Source organism: Astatotilapia calliptera, chromosome 8 (assembly GCF_900246225.1).
Source record: "Astatotilapia calliptera chromosome 8, fAstCal1.2, whole genome shotgun sequence".
NCBI lineage: Eukaryota > Metazoa > Chordata > Actinopteri > Cichliformes > Cichlidae > Astatotilapia > Astatotilapia calliptera.
Window position 1 is genome coordinate 13,882,077 of NC_039309.1, and position 22,345 is coordinate 13,904,421.

Consider the following 22,345-nt stretch of genomic DNA (forward strand, 5'->3'; position numbering starts at 1 on the left):
GGACACAGCTGCTTCTGCTTCTTCTTCTTCGGGGTTTAACGGCAGCTGGCATCCTTGTACATGCAGTGCTGCCATCTTCTGTTTCAGTCCGTTATTACACTCTTAAATCCTGCTACTTATTCCTGCGTCTTTTGGGATCTTACAAAGCTTCAAACGACGCGTCGACTATTAAATCAGTCGTCGACGATTTTGATAGTCGACGTAATCGTGACTAGTCGACAAATCGTGGCAGCCCTAATTTAGACCTCACAATACTACTCCAGAACGTGAAGAACTTAGCTTAGTTCAAGCCCTCGCTAGCTCTCTTACCCTAAACAGGCTTCCTGTACCTGAGCCCACCATCTTTAGTGGCGACCCCCTAAAGTTTATGGATTGGAAGGTATCCTTTATGGCACTAATTGGTGACAAACCTTTACCTGTGTGTGAGAAAATGTTGTATCTAAAGAGCTATCTTGCAGGTGAAGCACGAAAGGCAGTAGAGGGATATTTCTTCCGCAACAGTGAGCAGGCATACGCAGGCATTTGGAGCGTTTTAGAGGAAAGGTATGGCAGCCCATTTGTTATCCAAAGAGCCTTTAGGGCTAAACTCACAAAATGGCCTAAAATAGCTGCCAATGATCCTAAAGCACTGAGGGAGTTGGCAGATTTTCTCCAAAGCTGTGCAGAGGCTATCCCTCAAGTCAAAGGCCTAGAGATCCTTAATGATTGTGAGGAAAATCACAAGCTTCTAAGAAAACTGCCTGAGTGGATAGTGCAGCATTGTGGTGGAGGAGCTAGACAAAAGCCAAGACTACCCCAACTTCGCTCGCTTTACAAAGTTCATACAAAATGAAGCTAAAGTAGTTTGCAATCCTGTTGCCTCACCATTCCTAATAAACGAAAGGGCATCAGAAGAGCGGCATGTTAAAAGAGCGAAGGCACTCAGTACTACCATCCAACCAAAGTCTCCACCAATCCCAGTATCTACTTCTAGACCTAAACCCCCATGTTTGTTTTGCAAAGAAGAATCGCACGGCATAGCTAAGTGTCCTGCTTTTGCAGCGAAAACTAGTGATGACAAGAAAGTTTTCATTCAAGAAAATCATCTCTGCTTTGGGTGTTTGAGGAGGGGTCATGTAACCAAAGAATGCAGAGGACGTCACTCCTGTAGTAAGTGTGGTCGGCGTCACCCCACCTGTCTACACACAGAAAGAGTGAATGAACCTAAAGAAAAGAAAACTGAGGATTCTAAATCCCCAGATGAAGGTGCAAACAAGGAAGTGCATAATGTTATGACTCATGTACTAACAAGGAAACTATCTTCCACATCCAGCATAGTACCAGTATTTGTGTCAGTTGCATCTGAGCCTGAGAAAGAAATACTTACATATGCCCTGCTTGACACCCAGAGTGACTCATCCTTTATTTTAGAGGATTTGGCCTCAGAACTAAATGTAGACGCCCAACCAGTGCAGTTAAAGCTTAGCACCATGACTTCTGTCGACACAGTCGTTGCAAGTAAACTTGCCAACAACTTACAGGTGCGTGGGTTTGATTCTGAGACTCGTGTCCGAATAGAACACGTCTACTCTCGTGACTTTATCCCAGTTGACAAGTCTCATATCCCTACCAAGGAAACTGCACTTCAGTGGCCACACCTTGAAGGCTTAGCTAACAAGTTACAGCCATTACAGAACTGTGAAGTAGGTCTATTGATTGGTTATGACTGCCCATCAGCCCTAGCCCCCCTAGAGATCGTCACAGGCAAAATAAACGAACCTTTCGCACAAAGAACCCTACTAGGATGGAGTATTATTGGTTCTGGTAATCCTCACCTAGACAGAGAAGGTAACCAGAGTTATGTGCACAGGATCACAGTCAAAGAAATGCCCATACCATCAGCCACAGAAGTACTCAAAGTCCTAGAGACTGACTTTAATGAGAGAAACTATGAGGATAAGTATGTATCACAGGATGATGTTCGCTTCATACAAATCCTCAGTGATACAATAAAACAAAGATCAGATGGGCACTATGAGATGCCGCTTCCCTTCAAGGGCAATGATCCACCAGCGCTTCCCAACAATAAGAAGTTAGCCACAGTCCGACTGCAACACCTGAAGAAAAGGCTAAAGGCTGATAAACAGTATCATGAACATTACTGTTCCTTTATGAGAGACATTATCAGCAGTGGTGATGCAGAATTAGCACCTCCTTTGTCTGAAGGCAAGACTGCATGGTACATCCCACACCATGGGGTATATCACCCGAAAAAACCAGCCAAGCTAAGAGTTGTCTTTGACTGTTCAGCAAAATTTCTCGGTGTCTCATTAAACGACACTCTTCTCACAGGTCCAGATATGATCAACTCATTGGTGGGGGTACTCTGTCGTTTCAGAAAGGAAAATGTAGCCATAATCTGTGATATCGAGAGAATGTTCCACCAGTTCTCTGTTTGTCCAGACATGCGCAACTATCTGAGATTTCTGTGGTGGCAGGATGGACAATTAGACAAAGAACCCAGAGAATACAGAATGGCTGTACATCTATTCGGTGCCAGTTCATCCCCTGGATGTGCTAATTTCGGCCTGAAATATTTGGCACAACAGTACACAGCAGACTATCCTAAGGCCTCAGAGTTTGTTGAACAGAACTTTTATGTAGACGATGGTCTAACTAGTGTCCCATCAGTTAAAGAGGCACAAGAACTCATCACCGAAACACAAGCACTTTGTAGACTTGGCGGTCTACATTTGCACAAGTTCAAAAGTGATGCGCTTTCCCAGCTGGAACCCTCAGACAGAGCAGACACCACAGAACTGCTTGATCTCAAACCTGACACAACAGCTGAAGGCCATGTGCTCGGCATCCAGTGGTCAATCAAAAATGACACTTTCAGTTTCAAAATAAACACTAAGGACCAACCTCCTACTCGCCGGAGCATACTGTCAGTGATCTCATCCCTGTACGACCCACTAGGGTTCGTAGCTCCCTTCACTTTAAGAGGCAAAGGTATCCTACAGGAACTGTGTCGCAGAGGCATTGAATGGGATGACCCCCTTCCTGACAACTTACGCTCACGGTGGGAGGACTGGAAAGATGGGTTGGAAAGACTAAAATCAAAGGTTGCACTGCCTCCACCAGGAAAGTTTGTGAAAGAGGACTTATATGCAAGGAAACGTTGGCGCAGAGTCCAGTATCTCACTGAGCAGTTTTGGAGTAGATGGAAAAGAGAGTACCTTCTGAACATATCTATGAGACAGAAATGGCACCTACCACGTCGAAATCTTAAAGTCAATGACATAGTCATTATCAAAGAAGACATGCTTCCCAGAAATCAGTGGCAACTGGCTCGAGTGGTTGAAGCTCCAGAAGAAGATGACGGTTTGGTCCGCAGAGTCAAGCTTCAAGTTGGCGATCGGGGCTTAATAAAGAAGCAGGGAACAGCACACAAACCTCACGTAGTTGAGCGACCTGTTCAAAAGCTTGTAGTTCTATTAGAAAATAACTAATTGATGTTTCAATCAATACTGTCACATACTGTACTGTACTGCAAATTTGGGTATTAAGTTGTTTAAATGTACTTACAAAAATAAATGGCCAACATCAAACTATAATCAGTCCAATGAGCAGTACAGAACCCTGATTGTAATTTATATAATGTTTTATTTCTCTAGGACACCTGTAAGTTACTTAGCAACAAACACATACGTTTCTGTCCAGGTGGTTTTAAGATATGAGTTTCCCAGTATCAGCCACAGAAGAAGCGGCCGCTCACTCTGTTCATGTAAACGACAGTGAAGGATATGATTTTTGACGCTGTTTCTACAACGAAAACGATGGCGCAGCCGGCGGAAAAAGGTACGTCTCACTGCAAAGTTAATTATTAAAAACACAGCAAGTCAGCACAGATTACTGATACGAACCAGACCTCTGCTTGTGACCCTGAACGCGCTTCCCTAAAATCTCAGCATTTTATACTTCCACTGGGATTACAGAATTACATACTTTTTTCTCCTTAAAAACAAGCTAAAAACCAAAACGCACAATAGCGCTTTGTTGAAAGCCAAAAATGTCCTCAGACATAAAGACAAGTATTTGTTATATTGATCTGAGGCTGTTGCCTTTTTAAATCACCTGATGTTGCCCTTTCTTTATTGTGCTTCACTGTCTTGCAGCATACTATCGCTTTGTGGTGCTCTTCTTTAACTGTCTGCTGACCTTTGGGTCCTACTTTTGCTTCGACATTCCCAGTGTGTTACAGGATCAGTTCCAAGGGGTGAGCAAGAGGCAGCGCTGCTTACAGATCGCATCAATATTGCACGACTTGATTATCAGCAGGGAAAGACTGATGTTGTTTTTAATGTTTGACAGAACCTGACGTGTCCCAATGCGACGGTGATCAATGGGACAGTGGACTGTGTGGAGGGACTGGGGATGACCCCTCAGCAGTACAATCTTCTCTATGCCATCTATGCTTGGACGTAAGCACGTTAATGCATTGATTTCACTGTGAAAATGCAGAAAAGTGGCTTATCAATGAGAAGCTTCTCTCTGTTATCAACAGGAATGCAGTAGTGGTGATCCTGGCTGGATTCCTGATTGACAAATTAGGAAATCGCTGTAAGTTTTGTTTTATGTTTTCTCTCTGCATGGTCTGCAGTTATTTTTAATCTACTGACAGTAAAATGATGGTACAACCATTTCTTTTGCTCCTCTTTGCAGTCGGTGTGTTTCTCTTCTCTTTTCTCTGTGTTTTGGGCTTATCGCTGTTTGCTCTCGGCTCCCACTTCAAGGGATCTCCCTACTTGCTGCCGCTAATGCTCACCGGCCGTCTGCTGTTTGGATCAGGCAATGGATCTCTGACTAGTAAGTTCTCTTCATGGATATGAACAAATATTCTCTGCAGCATCGCCTTTGAGGAGCATTTCTTAACCACTCAGTTACCTTTCTCCTTCTTCATTAGTTGTTCAGAAACGCATCACAGCCTTCTGGTTCAAAGGGAAGGAGTTGGCTTTGGCTTTCAGCCTGACCGTGGCCCTCTCGCGGCTGGGCTCGGTGTTGAACTTCTTCCTCACGCAGAAGTTTGAAGAAAAATATGGCATGCAGTGGACACTCTGGGGTGGTAGGTGACGAGTGTGTAGAAATCTCAAGGCTTATGGTGTGGTGCCATGTGACCTGGGTTTCTTATGTTATTGTTTCTTAGGCGCACTGTTGTGTGTGCTGGGCTTCACTTCCGCTGTCATTGTCAGCACCTTGGACAAGATTGGAATGAGACAGCTGGGTCTCGATGGAGCCATCCAAGAAGAGTCTCGCAAAGTGGTACGATCAATATCCTTTAATAATAACAACATGCATACATAACACTGAAGATTAAAACCTTAATTTTTCAGTATTATGGACACACTAGTGATCTGTGTGTGGAGCATCATTTATTGTTGTGTGTTTTTATGTGTAGAGGATTCAGGATGTGAAGCTCCTGTCAGTAAGATACTGGCTGCTGGTTCTCACCATCATGTTCTTCTACAACGGCGTCTTCCCCTTCATTGCTGATGCAAGGTAGAGTTCTCAACATAAAGTGTGAGCATAAAGACTTGTACATGCAGAGCTGCTTTCAGAGTCATCCGTGAAACTTAAACCTGCATTCCTCTAAATACAACAGCACGTATTGCAAGTGATACTAGTGTCACAAACATTTACATCTGTCTTCTTCTTTTTTCTTTTTTTTTTCCATATCCCAGCAAGTTCATCCAGGATAAGTACAGCTACTACAGCCAGGAGGAGGCAGCTTATATTGTGGGAGCAGTCTATGACAGCTTAGTGGTCCTCTCAGCCATCGTGGGCATTCTCATTGTACGTATCTTTAATTTAAACCCAAATCTTATTCCTGTCTTCAATTCAATTTTATTCATACTGCACCAGATCAAAACAACTGTCCCTGTAGGGTGCTTTATATGGTATGCTAAGACCCCCCATGAGCAAGGACTTTGTGACAGTGGGAAGAAAAACTCCCTTTTAATAGGAATAAACCTTCATCAGGTACAGGAGGAATCTTGAAACACTCTCGCTGTCATGCGTTCCAGGATTATGTGGGTCTGCGGGGAGTTTTTGCATTGGCGAGCGCCGTCTTCACGCTGCCCGTGTTTGGACTCCTGGCTTTCACTTTTGTCCCTCCTCTGGTTTCAACCATATGGCTGGGAGTCACCTACTCCTTTGCTGCTGTGAGTGCGGATTTTTTTTTTTTAATTCATTTTTGATAAATAAAATCTTAGACGTCAGAGTTAAAATGGTAAATTATTACAATGAATTAATGTATTTTCTAGTATGTTAAACTTGTTGCTGCCTGTGTGGCATTCCAGGCCAGCATGTGGCCGTCTATTCCCCTTGTCATACCTCAGGCAACTCTGGGAACTGCCATGGGCCTGGCCACCTCCGTACAGATGATTGGGATCGGGATCTCCAATCTCATTGTTGGACAGATACTAGGCACCAAGTCCAGGTGGGGAGAACCTGACATTAGAATCTCATTGCAGTGCACTTGTTTAGAAGGTACCATGAAAGCTGCAGCAATCGCTTCAGAGTGTCGGGTCAGAACATTTGTTAATGTTCACATGAGTGTGGAACAAAACAGCAGAGTCCAAGTTGTCGTTCTTCATATTTAAAATTGAGAAGTGTGTGTGTGTGTGTGTGTGTGTGTGTGTGTGTGTGTGTGTACAAAGCATAATAATGCAAACCAGTTACACTTCAAATTACATCATACACATAAAGATACAGCTGAGCTGTACTCAAATGCAGTATATAAATAAATAAGCTGGCATATTACTTCAGACTGGTTATGTAAACCTAAAGTCAGATAATATGAATTAACACACATACAGCTATGCAATGAAAGCAACTTCACACTATTTAACATCCAGTACACAGAGCACAGAAACAACAAATCTCTCTGCTAGAAGCTAGTCAGTAATAAAATCTGTTATGTTAGCGAACTGCCACTTATGCAGAACCTCATTTAAACAGAAGCACAAAGAACTGCTCATATGTCATCAAACACGCTAAACATGGCTAAACAAAAACATGACTAAGTGAAGTACCTCTTTAAACATACGGTCTCATGAGCACACGCACTGTCAGTTGTTTAGCTGCTGTTTGTCTCTGAGATGAAGCTGCCCACATGCACACCTATGGTGCATTCAAGGGTACATGGGAAATCCCACACACAATTCTACCTTTTTGTACAGCACTAATTGTCCTTCCAGTCTTGTTTAGCTCTGCAGTTTCTCCATTTGTGTTGCAGTGAAACTAAGATCCCGCTGTGGCGTTGGCAGAGGATGATGATCTTCATGTTGGCCAACACCATCAGCTGCATTGTGACCTCAGTGCTGCTTAACGTTGTTGATCACAGACAGGTCAGACATCTGAGGCTACCTCATTTGGTTACCTCATGACTTTATTTTCTCGAAACACTATCAGCAGAAAGTTAATGATGCCCCCCACCCTTACAGGACGGGATCCTCAACAAGACAACCAAGAAGTCAGGGCAGGCACAAGAAGGCTCCAAGAACTCGGGCGCAGAGAAACTTGAAGTGAAAGCCGCTCACCCAGGCAGAGGAGAGGAAGAGCCAAATGAACAGAAAGGAAAAAGTGCACACTTTCTTTAGTAAAGTAGAAGTACAGATACCTGGGTTAAAATAAAATACTCAATTAAAAGTTGAACTACTGAAGCAATTTTTTTACCTAAGCAAGAGAGAAAAAGTACAGGCTCTGAAATGTACTCAAAGTAGGCAAGTAAAAAGTTCTTGAAGGACAATTCTACTGAATTGTCCTTCAAGAACTGTTTAAAATGACAATCAATCTAATTGAAACAGCTGCATGTTACAGATGTGGCCTCAAAGATTTGTAGTTTAGATTTAAAAGCACTTAATGTAATGAACTCGGTCATTTTCCATTCGTTCTGCAGTTTGTTCCAAGCTAAGGGTGCTAAATGAACAAAAGCTCTCTTACCAAATTCATTTTGGGCAAATATACCATTTATACTGTCTTTACACTAGACAGTATAATGTTGGAATTCAGTGAATGAATCTAAGCATCACTACTATAAAGGGACTGAGTAAGGTGCTGCTGAAATGGTGGTCAGCAGTATTTCTCATGTCAGAGATAACAGAACTACCATTAAAGTCAACCTCAGGTCCTTGGTCGCCTCCCTGACTGAGATACTTCTTGCAAGAAAAGCATGTGAAGAGTCCTGCCAAATCAAAAGGTCTTCTACTTCAATGTTCTTTAAGTCAAAGTGTTCCTGAATGCTTCTGAAGTCATTTTGTAAGCGTGGATTTTCTTCGATGTCATGTTATTCGTCTTCACATGCAGTGAATGAGTAACTACCATCTACTTAGGTATGTGTCTGCTTGTTTGTTTGTTTTTAAGCAATATTTAACTCATTACCACAGGTTGATTTCACTCAGGTTATTAAATGACAGATTTTCATTTATTTGACTTTATCTACAGGACATAAGTAGATAATTCAATTTTAAAACACATTTTATCTCTGCTGAAATAGCTATAATAACTACTGCCATGAATAACTGTGTGGACATTACTGCTGTTACTAAATCATGTTATATACACTGAACAAAAATATAAACGCAACACTTTTGTTTTTGCTCCCATTCCCCATGGGATGGACGTAGAGACCTAAAATTCATTCCAGATACACAATATAACCATCCCTCCCAAACAGTGGTCACAAATCAGTCCAAATGTGTGGTAGTGGGCACATCTGCTATATTGAGATAATCCATCCCACCTCACAGGTGTGGCCACATCAGGATGCTGATCTGACATCATGAGTAGTGCACAGGTGTACCTCAGACTGCCCACAACAAAAGGCCACCCTTAGCTCGCAGCTATGTTTGGTGGCCTGGCATTGATTCTCAAATTGAGCTTCAAGCTAAAGCCTGCCACTCTTGTCAGCGTGTGCAAAAAGAGCCTGGGTTAGCGCCTTTACACCCTTGGCTGTGGCCTTCCTGTCCATGGGAACGGATCCATGTGGATTTTGCGGGTCCATTTGAAAGTCACATGTACCTGGTGGTGGTAGATGCACATTCCAAGTGGCCTGAAGTGCATATTATGGATAGCACCACAGCTGGTAAAACCATACAAGTGCTACGGGGTCTCTTTAGTCGCCATGGCATTCCCCACGTCCTGGTGAGTGATAACGGACCGCAGTTCTGTTCTGAGGAATTCAGGGTGTTCCTGAAAGCTAATGGAGTCAAACACATCCGCTCTGCGCCGTACCATCCTGCCATCATAGAGAGGATGATGTGGATCTATTATTCAGGAAAACAAATGAAGACTTAACTATTTGTCAGCTGATGTAATATTTGACAAATGATACATAAATTAGAAAATGTTCTTAATCATATCTTAGAGTGACAGAAGCTCTTTTTAACACGATTATTTCTCAGATTATTTTGTTCATTTAGGAAAATAGAGAAGACGTAAGTTTTGTTCTCAAACAAACTATTAGAATTTCTGAGAAACTGAGCCTACGTGCACATGTACACGGCTAATTTTGAAAGCGCAGCTTTGTCTCTGCATTTGGGCCTTTCGTCCACACCTAAACAGCAGATTGAGTCACTGAAAGGTGAGATTTTTAAAAAGCACATTTTTGTGTTTAGGTGTGGACGAGGAAAATGGACATTTACTCAGGCAATGTCAAAAGTGTGCGCCGCTGTTGAAGTCACACTGTGGCCACGTTATTGTTTATGTGAGATCAATTTCTACAATGGCAGATGTAGACAACATACTGTGTCTGTTAATCTTAGTATCTGCAGTTTTTACACGCTTACATCAGACGTGGATTCTACATTCAACACAGACGCTCTCCCAACCCAAATCCTGACGTCGGTTTGGAAGAAATGTAATTTAAAAAAATGACATTTATGTATGCTGTATGCATTTAGTCCATTCCAAAGTTGTGAGTCTGTCTTTAGTTATTAACATTTGAAACGATGAAGGCACGTGAAAGTAACACAAAATTAGCTGCTTTTCCAGAAAAAGACTAAAACTTCTCAGAAGTACGTAAGGTTTTATGAGGTTTTCCCACCCAGGCTTCTAGACTTCTGATTGGCCAACATTTCTACACGGTTAAGATTTGGCGTGTTCTTGACAGCGTTTCACTTTGTTTTTAGTGTTTAGATGTGGAAGGAGATATTTTTTCAAAACTGCACATGTGGACTGGATTTTTATTTTTTTTTAAACGAAAAAGGAAAATCGTCCGTTTTCAAACATAGCCGTGTACGTTTGGACGCAGCCTAAAGTCATCACAAAAAAAGCAAATTCTCTGAACATTCTGGGTTGAGGTTTAGTGATCATTGTTGTTTTGTGTTCCTTGTAGTCAAAATGAGTGCAAGTGGAGACGGACCACAAAATAACCAAAACGGTAAGCACATGTACTCAGTCTTGAAATTGATGAAAAACAGATTTTCAGCAGATAGTTATGGATGTTAATTAAAAGATTTAATGATCTTGCAGGCCAACAGGTTAACCCACGAATGTTGGCAAATGGAGATCAGGAACCTGCTAATGGCTTCCTGAACGATCTGTATCTCGCTCTCCGTGAATATTGTTGCTATCTACATGAGCTAATAGCTTCAGTACTGGCACAATATGACAATTACCTTTACGGGGACGACGACGACGACGACGACGACGACGACGACGACGACGACAACGACGATGACGACAACGACGATGACGATGACGACGACGACGATGACGACAACGACAACGACGATGACGACAACGACGATGACGACAACGATGACGCCGATGACGGCGGCGACGGCGACGGCAACGATGACGATGACGACGACGATGTTGGTGGCATTGAAAATGAGGAGGCATTTGAAGGCCGCATGGATGTTCGCCAGTACATCCCAGAAGAGGACCCTCAGCCAGGTGTTTCCAGGAAGAGGTCTAGAGAGAGGGATGAAGAAGATTTAGGAGCAAACAAAAGAATGAGATGGAGCGATGATGACTCTGAAGTATTTGAAGATGCGCACGAAGAGCTTGAACACGAAACTGGAGGCTCGAGGAAGCGTTCCCGAGAGGATTTTGAGCAAGAAGAGGAATACTTGCCTGTGTGCAAACTTCAGAGGTGTTCAATTGAGTCGACCAGCAGCAATGAAGACTAAGACTACTTCGACGGGTTTTTTCAGTATCCTTTCAGTAATCTGATGGCCTACTCAGGTGATCCTGAATCCTCTATGCTGCAATAAGCTGGGCATACACTGTGCTGCGATTTTTCAGTCGCGTTATTCGGCTCCTGATCAAACTGTAGGATTGACTCGCAGGGGTGAGAAGTTTGATCAAGGCCAAACTCGGGACGATCCCCAAAACGATCGCACGACTGAAAAATCGGCTCAAAATGGGCCAAAAATCGCACAGTGTATGCCCAGCATTAGGCTGCCGGGGGATTCCCATGATGCACTGGGTGTTTCTTCTTCACCCACTATGTTTAATAGACCTCTCTGCACTGAATGGTACTTGTTATTAACCTCTGTCTCTGTTCCATGTCTTTATACTATTTTCCTTGCCCCTCCCCAACCGGTCGCAGCAGATGGCCGCCCCTCCCTGAGCCTGGTTCTGCTGGAGGTTTCTTCCTGTTAAAAGGGAGTTTTTCCTTCCCACTGTCGCCAAAGTGCTTGCTCATAGGGGGTCATATGATTGTTGGGGTTTTCTTTGTAAGTATATCTTACAATATAAAGCGCCTTCAGGTGACTGTTGCTGTCATTTGGCGCTCTTTAAATAAAATTGAATTGAAAATTAAATAGATGTCACTGTGATGATTTCTTCCCTGCATAGAAAGCTTAGACCCAAATGCAGATTCAATGCACATGGTTAAACTATTTATGAGACTTTTAGAGAGGGAATGGAGAACGTGGCTCGAGCTAGGAGTGTCAGCAGACAGCAGGAACCAGAGGAAAAGCTATCGAGAGACTGAACACCTGGCTCCTGATGGGAACAATCCAACGGGAATTCTGCAACAGAGGGAGAAGAAGTTGCTGGACGGGTAAGGGAGTTTGAGGGTAGGATGAGTACGTTGGCAGAGGAGACCTAAACACAGGGAAAACAAGGTTAAACACAGGGAAGGAGCACGCCAGAACTGGAGCAGAGGGGAAGCCTAGTTACCACTGGAGATGGCAGAACAAACTGGCGAGGAGTAGCAGGCAGCGCTGGTTTAAGAAGCCCTCCTGCTGATTGTTTGCAGATGAGGCCCAGGTGAGATGCTGGAAACTCCACCTCTGAAGTGTGGACACAGTATCCCCATTCCAAGTGGAAAAGCCCCTCAGACACTTCCATGGTGCATGACAAGAAGGATGAGAAAGCATTCATGGTCCATCCATCCCTCCGTCAGCGTAATGCCTAAAAGTTTATTCAGATGTAAATGTATTACATTTTTAAATAAAGATCATCAGTGTTTTTAATGACGCTGCATTTCATTCATGTGTCTCTATTGGACAGTGTTGTAGAAGTTACAGAAGACAGGAATCAGTTCCAGCTTGGCCTGACATTTGATCACTAGTGATGTGTGATACCACTGATTTCCTTTCCGATCCCATACCAAGTAAAATTCAGGGTGGTATCGACGATACTGCTCCGATACTTTGTACAAAAACTTTACTCTTTTATTGTATCTCAAATTATAGCGTCATAATCATTACAGGACATCAGATTACTTGTTCTTATCACTTAATAATGCAGAATTCATCATATAGAAATCAAAAACCTGAAGTTGTGCACTATGTGAACACCTTGCCTGCCTGCAGCACTAAAGGACTCCCTGAGAGACGTCTGTCTCACCCTAGCAGCACCCGTCCTTCTCCTCCTCTTCAGTTTGCCTCAACATAAGCTCGTCATATTCTGTGATATGATTTACTTTGAGGTGTTTGACAAGGTTAGTGGTGTTGCCACAACACCTCACTTTCTTGCCACATGTATCGCAAACCACGTCTGGGCTGTTTGTGGATGTAAAATACGTGCGCACATGACTCCAGTTACGCTCAGCCATTGTTGTGAGTGCGCACGCCACAGGCTGCCACACATTTATACAGCCGTATTTCACACATGACTATAAAAGGCGGAAGAGGGAGTAGTTCTTTCCAATGTAGACAATCTGAATGATAGTTTCTTTCCACTGTGTTCCTGTTAATGAAAAACTACAATTTACCCCAAAATGATTCAAATATCGATATTTTAATGTGGAAACCTTCTGTTTCCACATCTGGACTTTCTGTTGCTGCCCACGCGGGTGAAACTTTCTTTGAAGTGGCTCATTGAAGTTGTAATTGATAATCAATTCCCACACAATGTGAGAATCCAATCAATTTGTTTATCAGGGGAAAGGTGTGATTTCTTAGGACACTGGAGCCTAACATTAACTGGTTTAAAATTAGCTTATTTCCATAAGAAGAAAAACATACTGAGAAAGAGATCACCAAAATATACATGTACAAATGTGAAATAGTCATATGTAGTGTGAAAGAGCTATTTGACATCTTTAAATTCAAAGTAATGTATAAATCCACTTACATAAAACATGAAAAGGCGGCGCAGCGATGCCCATCTCAGCCAGTGTATGATGGTGGGGCAAGATGGCAGCTTCCACAACATGACGCCAGCTCCTATGTATTTTTAGTAGATAAATGATACGTTTATGTATCAATTTGTTGGAAGATGTAATTACACCTTAATTATGTAATTAGAAGCAAAAATGATTTTTTTTTTAATCAAATCACCTCAAAAAATTACTGTACTTACTTTCTAAATCATTCTTTACCTCTGAAAGGGGTGGCTGTGGCTCAGGAGGTGGAGCAGGTCATCTACTAATCAGATGGTTTTTGGATCGATCCCTGGCTGCTCCAGACTGCATGCTAACTGTCCTTGGGCAAGACATTAACCCCAAGTCACTCTCTGATGCATTCATCAGAGTATGAATGTGTGTGAATGTTAGATAGAAAGCACAGAAAAAGGGCTTCTATGAACAGGTGTGAATGAGGCAACCTGTATAGAGCGCTTTGAATGTTCAGGTAGAGTAGAAAAGCACTGTAAAAATTTCTCTGTGTTGATTTCTTTTGGACCTCAAACATTACTCACCTTGTTGCAGGTTTCTTTATTAATGCTGAAAACCCAGAATGGAAACTGACCTTACTGCTTCCTTCCTTTCCAAACTATTGCGGCTCCTCCAACCAACGGCCGCGGCAGGCTAAACATGAGGACACAGATGACGTGCAACAGTAAATGGTAAATGGCCTGTATTTGTAGAGCGCTTTTCTAGTCCCTAAGGACCCCAAAGCGCTTTACACAACCTGTCATCCACCCATTCACACACACATTCACACACTGGTGATGGCAAGCTACAATGTAGCCACAGCCACCCTGGGGCGCACTGACAGAGGCGAGGCTGCCGGACACTGGCACCACCGGGCCCTCTGACCACCACCAGGCGGCAACGGGTGAAGTGTCTTGCCCAAGGACACAACGACCGAGACTGTCCAAGCCGGGGCTCGAACCGGCAACCTTCCGATTACAAGGCGAACTCCCAACTCTTGAGCCACGATCGCCCCATGAGATACACCTCTGTACTATTTGCTACTTTTATTCCACATACAACTGTCCACTGTACAAATCGGCACACGGCCTCAAACCATTAAACAAATGCACAGACTGCACAAATAACTGCACCATTTACTATGCCAAATTTCAACATTGGCCTATTGCATAACTTAGTGCAGAAGTATACATAAACCAAAAGATGCATCAAAATGATTCAAGCTGCGCTCAAGCTGCAGTCAACAGAAGGTTTCGCCTCATGCTCACCCTACCTTTCTGCTCATTAACATCAGGTGCCGTGAACAGGTGAGTGCAACCACATTTATCACACCCATTAAATCCTTTTATCTCATTGTGTTTGAATAATTGTAATTCCTTCTACTGGGATCTCAGCCAGAAGTCCATCTTTCACCTCCAGCTCATTTAAATCTCAGCTGCCAGACTTATAACAAATTCAAAGAAATAAATCATCATTCTCCTCCTCACAACCTTTTGGGTATACGATACATGGGTACAAGCCTTGTTACAGATTTGGTCACTTTTTATGAACCAAGTCACTGCCTGCATTCTGCACATCAGACACTCTTAGCTGTCCGTGCAGCCTGGCTCAATGCAAAAAGAAAACAAACCGTTTCATGTTTTAACTCTTTGAACTTTTCTTTTGAGTTTTTAACTAAGATTTTATTGTGTTCTTTAACACACTTTGTAACTGTTTTGAAAGTGCTAGGCAAATTAACTGTTAACTATTACTGTTATTATTGTTATTGACAGTCTGGAGCTTTGGCAGTATGGAAGGTGGATGCGAGAGGGAGACTTCATGGAAACCACCTTTTTCTTTCCCATCACCATATTCCTGAATGTTTCCAAATGCATAGGTTAAAAAAAACAAAACTCGTTGCTTTTTTAAAAATTCTGCAACACTCAGAAATCCTAGCAGCTGGCACCACCAATGGACGCATAGCAATGTGGAGGATGGTGGTGCAGTCGGGTAGCAGTAGACACTAAGCCCCAGTGGAAACTGCAGACACCAACAGAAATTGGAGGAAATGTCACTCAGCTACAGGTAATGTCTTGACCAGCATTAGTACATTACTTTCGTTTGGTTTAATTACACTTTTATTTTAACTGGAGATTGACAGTAACAACACTGTTTTTCTTTGAGCCAAAATTTCATTGAAGGAAATTTCAATGCAGCTTTGATGCTGGATGGAGACAGCAACGCATTTTAAAACCCTGACTTGGACTGTGGGAATCAAGTCTTTACAATGCACACACACACACACACACACACACACACACACACACACACACACACACACACACACACACACACACACACACACACCAGCCTGACCAATAAGAGCCAAGAGTTGCAGTGATAGGCAGGCTGAACCAGCAAATAGCCAGAAACAACTGGTCAGTGCAGCACCGCCTCAGGTACCACATACAGATTTTAACTGGCTTCTGACTTTGTGTGGTGTGGAGTATGCTAGATTTTATATAAATATGGATGAGATTAGCTGGGGATGAACAAAATCTCCTTCAGCAACTATTAAATAGCCAGAAGGGGCCAGACAGTCAATATATTAATTCAGCGTTCCTACAGAACAGACCGTAAAGCATTCCCAAAAAGTCAAAACAATTATTTTAGCAGCTGATTTCTGTACTTAAAAAAACCCCAAACAAACATTTATTATAGCTCTATTATGTAGGTAATGTAGGAGACGTGGACACAAATACACAGAGGGTTAACGAGGGAAGTGGGAGCACACGGGGAACACAGGCGACACTGATAATCATAACGAGACACAGCAGGAGTAACACAACACTGACGGGAGACTATCAAAGTAAAACAGGAAGCACACAGACACGCAGACCAGATTGGAAGAGAACACAGACATAGCGGGCTGGGAAAACATGGAATAAAACACAAGGAGGAGAAACGAGGCATGGGGGCTGGCAGATACACAGAGGGGGCACACAGGGGGTAAAGTCACGAGGGGAAATCAAATAAGCAACATCTTAACAGAACAACCGAGGGACCCTAAAGCTGACATCAAACAACAACAATACAAGACACACAAAAAACCAGGTAGAAGTCCCAGGACCATGACATGCAGGTGGTTACATATGGTTAAAATGATTCAAATGCACTAAGTATGCATGTTTTTCATATCAATACAGTCCATAACTTGATTACTGTCTGTAGCCCACATGATTAAACACTTTAGTTACATAAAACATGTGAGGTTAGATTTTATCTACTGTATAGCCTGTATAGTAAATTGATATGTAGCCCAATAAGTATAAAATCCAGAAAGCTACACAACATGGGATGGTTCATTTACAAACACAGTTCTAACTTGAGTTTCACACAGTTTTTATTAGAAAACAATCAAATTGTTAAATGCTTCAAGTACACAAAATGTCAGAAATCTGCACCGTCATGAACAGAAATTTAAACCTAATTTTTCGTGATTTGTTGATTAACCCTCCGAGGTCTAAATCCCACGTTGTGCACATCAACATCACAGATTTGTACAAATAAAATTTATAACAAAGACATGTTAAATATTAAGCACTGGAAACAGCTTGTTGTTTTGTTGCCATAGCGTTTTGTTTTGTCTCCATTTAAAAGATATCAAAATCTGAGCAAACAACTTGATGTCAAAAGAATCTCTGCACATTCCGCAGTCTTTGCTGCTAAAGTGACATCACAGCATTTAAGCATGTTTGAATGAAAACATCAGCATATGAACACAAAACTGAAGAGACACTGCAACCGAATGAAAGCAGACCACTATTTAGTGACATTTGGACGTTTCCCTGAGGATTAACTGCTGTGTAATCTACCAAGAACTAAAGTAAGCTCAAATTTCAGTTTATAAACTCAAGATCATTTACTTAAATATATAAAGCCTGATTTCCCTGCTTGCCAGGACAGTATTTATGTACTTTACATTGTGCAAGACTAGACTATATTTTCCATCATAGAGAGGATGATGTGGATCTATTATTCAGGAAAACAAATGAAGACTTAACTATTTGTCAGCTGATGTAATATTTGACAAATGATACATAAATTAGAAAATGTTCTTAATCATATCTTAGAGTGACAGAAGCTCTTTTTAACACGATTATTTCTCAGATTATTTTGTTCATTTAGGAAAATAGAGAAGACGTAAGTTTTGTTCTCAAACAAACTATTAGAATTTCTGAGAAACTGAGCCTACGTGCACATGTACACGGCTATTTTTGAAAGCGCAGCTTTGTCTCTGCATTTGGGCCTTTCGTCCACACCTAAACAGCAGATTGAGTCACTGAAAGGTGAGATTTTTAAAAAGCACGTTTTTGTGTTCAGGTGTGGACGAGGAAAACGGACATTTACTCAGGCAATGTCAAAAGTGTGCGCCGCTGTTGAAGTCACGCTGTGGCCACGTTATTGTTTACATGAGATCAATTTCTACAATGGCAGATGTAGACAACATACTGTGTCTGTTAATCTTAGTATCTGCAGTTTTTACACGCTTACATCAGACGTGGATTCTACATTCAACACAGACGCTCTCCCAACCCAAATCCTGACGTCGGTTTGGAAGAAATGTAATTTAAAAAAATGACATTTATGTATGCTGTATGCATTTAGTCCATTCCAAAGTTGTGAGTCTGTCTTTAGTTATTAACATTTGAAACGATGAAGGCACGTGAAAGTAACACAAAATTAGCTGCTTTTCCAGAAAAAGACAAAAACTTCTCAGAAGTACGTAAGGTTTTATGAGGTTTTCCCACCCAGGCTTCTAGACTTCTGATTGGCCAACATTTCTACACGGTTAAGATTTGGCGTGTTCTTGACAGCGTTTCACTTTGTTTTTAGTGTTTAGATGTGGAAGGAGATATTTTTTCAAAACTGCACATGTGGACTGGATTATTTTTTTTTAAACGAAAAAGGAAAAACGTCCGTTTTCAAACATAGCCGTGTACGTTTGGACGCAGCCTAAAGTCATCACAAAAAAAGCAAATTCTCTGAACATTCTGGGTTGAGGTTTAGTGATCATTGTTGTTTTGTGTTCCTTGTAGTCAAAATGAGTGCAAGTGGAGACGGACCACAAAATAACCAAAACGGTAAGCACATGTACTCAGTCTTGAAATTGATGAAAAACAGATTTTCAGCAGATAGTTATGGATGTTAATTAAAAGATTTAATGATCTTGCAGGCCAACAGGTTAACCCACGAATGTTGGCAAATGGAGATCAGGAACCTGCTAATGGCTTCCTGAACAGACTGTATCGCGCTCTCCATGAATATTGTTGCTATCTAGATGAGCTAATAGCTTCAGTACTGGCACAATATGACAATTACCTTTACGGGGAGGAAGACGATGACGATGACGATGACGACGATGACGACGACGACGACGACGACGACGACGACGATGACGACGACGACGACAACGACGACGACGACGACGACGACAACGACAACGACGATGACGACAACGATGACGACAATGACGGCGGCGACGGCGACGGCAACGATGACGATGACGATGACGACGACGACGATGTTCAAAATATTCATGTGAGGGACAATAATGCCAATGGTGACAACGATGAACAGCACGGGGATGCTGTGGTTGTGATCATTTTCAATGTTGGTGGCATTGAAAATGAGGAGGCATTTGAAGGCCGCATGGATGTTCGCCAGTACATCCCAGAAGAGGACCCTCAGCCAGGTGTTTCCAGGAAGAGGTCTAGAGAGAGGGATGAAGAAGATTTAGGAGCAAACAAAAGAATGAGATGGAGCGATGATGACTCTGAAGTATTTGAAGATGCGCACGAAGAGCTTGAACATGAAACTGGAGGCTCGAGGAAGCGTTCCCGAGAGGATTTTGAGCAAGAAGAGGAATACTTGCCTGTGTGCAAACTTCAGAGGTGTTCAATTGAGTCGACCAGCAGCAATGAAGACTAAGACTACTTCGACGGGTTTTTTCAGTATCCTTTCAGTAATCTGATGGCCTACTCAGGTGATCCTGAATCCTCTATGCTGCAATAAGCTGGGCATACACTGTGCTGCGATTTTTCAGTCGCGTTATTCGGCTCCTGATCAAACTGTAGGATTGACTCGCAGGGGTGAGAAGTTTGATCAAGGCCAAACTCGGGACGATCCCCAAAACGATCGCACGACTGAAAAATCGGCTCAAAATGGGCCAAAAATCGCACAGTGTATGCCCAGCATTAGGCTGCCGGGGGATTCCCATGATGCACTGGGTGTTTCTTCTTCACCCACTATGTTTAATAGACCTCTCTGCACTGAATGGTACTTGTTATTAACCTCTGTCTCTGTTCCATGTCTTTATACTATTTTCCTTGCCCCTCCCCAACCGGTCGCAGCAGATGGCCGCCCCTCCCTGAGCCTGGTTCTGCTGGAGGTTTCTTCCTGTTAAAAGGGAGTTTTTCCTTCCCACTGTCGCCAAAGTGCTTGCTCATAGGGGGTCATATGATTGTTGGGGTTTTCTTTGTAAGTATATCTTACAATATAAAGCGCCTTCAGGTGACTGTTGCTGTCATTTGGCGCTCTTTAAATAAAATTGAATTGAAAATTAAATAGATGTCACTGTGATGATTTCTTCCCTGCATAGAAAGCTTAGACCCAAATGCAGATTCAATGCACATGGTTAAACTATTTATGAGACTTTAGAGAGGGAATGGAGAACGTGGCTCGAGCTAGGAGTGTCAGCAGACAGCAGGAACCAGAGGAAAAGCTATCGAGAGACTGAACACCTGGCTCCTGATGGGAACAATCCAACGGGAATTCTGCAACAGAGGGAGAAGAAGTTGCTGGACGGGTAAGGGAGTTTGAGGGTAGGATGAGTACGTTGGCAGAGGAGACCTAAACACAGGGAAAACAAGGTTAAACACAGGGAAGGAGCACGCCAGAACTGGAGCAGAGGGGAAGCCTAGTTACCACTGGAGATGGCAGAACAAACTGGCGAGGAGTAGCAGGCAGCGCTGGTTTAAGAAGCCCTCCTGCTGATTGTTTGCAGATGAGGCCCAGGTGAGATGCTGGAAACTCCACCTCTGAAGTGTGGACACAGTATCCCCATTCCAAGTGGAAAAGCCCCTCAGACACTTCCATGGTGCATGACAAGAAGGATGAGAAAGCATTCATGGTCCATCCATCCGTCCGTCAGCGTAATGCCTAAAAGTTTATTCAGATGTAAATGTATTACATTTTTAAATAAAGATCATCAGTGTTTTTAATGACGCTGCATTTCATTCACGTGTCTCTATTGGACAGTGTTGTAGAAGTTACAGAAGACAGGAATCAGTTCCAGCTTGGCCTGACATTTGATCACTAGTGATGTGTGATACCACTGATTTCCTTTCCGATCCCATACCACGTAAAATTCAGGGTGGTATCGACGATACTGCTCCGATACTTTGTACAAAAACTTTACTCTTTTATTGTATCTCAAATTATAGCGTCATAATCATTACAGGACATCAGATTACTTGTTCTTATCACTTAATAATGCAGAATTCATCATATAGAAATCAAAAACCTGAAGTTGTGCACTATGTGAACACCTTGCCTGCCTGCAGCACTAAAGGACTCCCTGAGAGACGTCTGTCTCACCCTAGCAGCACCCGTCCTTCTCCTCCTCTTCAGTTTGCCTCAACATAAGCTCGTCATATTCTGTGATATGATTTACTTTGAGGTGTTTGACAAGGTTAGTGGTGTTGCCACAACACCTCACTTTCTTGCCACATGTATCGCAAACCACGTCTGGGCTGTTTGTGGATGTAAAATACGTGCGCACATGACTCCAGTTACGCTCAGCCATTGTTGTGAGTGCGCACGCCACAGGCTGCCACACATTTATACAGCCGTATTTCACACATGACTATAAAAGGCGGAAGAGGGAGTAGTTCTTTCCAATGTAGACAATCTGAATGATAGTTTCTTTCCACTGTGTTCCTGTTAATGAAAAACTACAATTTACCCCAAAATGATTCAAATATCGATATTTTAATGTGGAAACCTTCTGTTTCCACATCTGGACTTTCTGTTGCTGCCCACGCGGGTGAAACTTTCTTTGAAGTGGCTCATTGAAGTTGTAATTGATAATCAATTCCCACACAATGTGAGAATCCAATCAATTTGTTTATCAGGGGAAAGGTGTGATTTCTTAGGACACTGGAGCCTAACATTAACTGGTTTAAAATTAGCTTATTTCCATAAGAAGAAAAACATACTGAGAAAGAGATCACCAAAATATACATGTACAAATGTGAAATAGTCATATGTAGTGTGAAAGAGCTATTTGACATCTTTAAATTCAAAGTAATGTATAAATCCACTTACATAAAACATGAAAAGGCGGCGCAGCGATGCCCATCTCAGCCAGTGTATGATGGTGGGGCAAGATGGCAGCTTCCACAACATGACGCCAGCTCCTATGTATTTTTAGTAGATAAATGATACGTTTATGTATCAATTTGTTGGAAGATGTAATTACACCTTAATTATGTAATTAGAAGCAAAAATGATTTTTTTTTAATCAAATCACCTCAAAAAATTACTGTACTTACTTTCTAAATCATTCTTTACCTCTGAAAGGGGTGGCTGTGGCTCAGGAGGTGGAGCAGGTCATCTACTAATCAGATGGTTTTTGGGTCGATCCCTGGCTGCTCCAGACTGCATGCTAACTGTCCTTGGGCAAGACATTAACCCCAAGTCACTCTCTGATGC

The 22,345-nt window shown here is 42.4% G+C and overlaps 1 protein-coding gene and 3 long non-coding RNA genes across 7 annotated transcripts; 2 read left to right on the forward strand and 2 right to left on the reverse strand.

The window, feature by feature from the left end:
• The first annotated feature begins 3,702 nt into the window (after window positions 1-3,702).
• Window positions 3,703-11,441, forward strand: mfsd1l (major facilitator superfamily domain containing 1-like). Its single transcript, XM_026178750.1, has 14 exons — window positions 3,703-3,840; window positions 4,158-4,258; window positions 4,354-4,463; window positions 4,547-4,602; window positions 4,705-4,848; window positions 4,946-5,104; window positions 5,186-5,301; window positions 5,438-5,538; window positions 5,721-5,832; window positions 6,063-6,200; window positions 6,339-6,478; window positions 7,277-7,388; window positions 7,485-7,523; window positions 10,788-11,441. Exons 1-14 carry the CDS (start codon window positions 3,786-3,788, stop codon window positions 11,172-11,174), a joined length of 1,770 nt encoding a protein of 589 aa, XP_026034535.1. The 5' UTR covers window positions 3,703-3,785; the 3' UTR covers window positions 11,175-11,441.
• LOC113028462 (uncharacterized) lies at window positions 9,754-10,708 on the forward strand. The gene is made up of 3 exons (XR_003273236.1): window positions 9,754-10,275; window positions 10,376-10,420; window positions 10,513-10,708. It is a non-coding gene; the product is annotated as an uncharacterized LOC113028462 (long non-coding RNA).
• Window positions 11,442-11,905: 464 nt separating the features above from the next.
• LOC113027872 (uncharacterized) lies at window positions 11,906-13,865 on the reverse strand. Of its 3 annotated transcripts, XR_003273154.1 has the most exons (4): window positions 13,801-13,865; window positions 13,573-13,664; window positions 12,172-12,405; window positions 11,906-12,096 (listed from the first exon to the last, which is right to left on the reverse strand). It is a non-coding gene; the product is annotated as an uncharacterized LOC113027872 (long non-coding RNA). The 3 variants fall into 3 exon arrangements; XR_003273152.1 differs by having other exon boundaries at window positions 11,906-12,405; XR_003273153.1 differs by having other exon boundaries at window positions 11,906-12,405; window positions 13,820-13,850.
• Window positions 13,866-20,145: 6,280 nt separating this feature from the next.
• Window positions 20,146-22,263, reverse strand: LOC113027870 (uncharacterized). Of its 2 annotated transcripts, none has more exons than XR_003273150.1 (3): window positions 22,186-22,263; window positions 21,959-22,050; window positions 20,146-20,791 (listed from the first exon to the last, which is right to left on the reverse strand). It is a non-coding gene; the product is annotated as an uncharacterized LOC113027870 (long non-coding RNA). The 2 variants fall into 2 exon arrangements; XR_003273151.1 differs by having other exon boundaries at window positions 22,205-22,235.
• Between the last annotated feature and the right edge of the window lie 82 nt (window positions 22,264-22,345).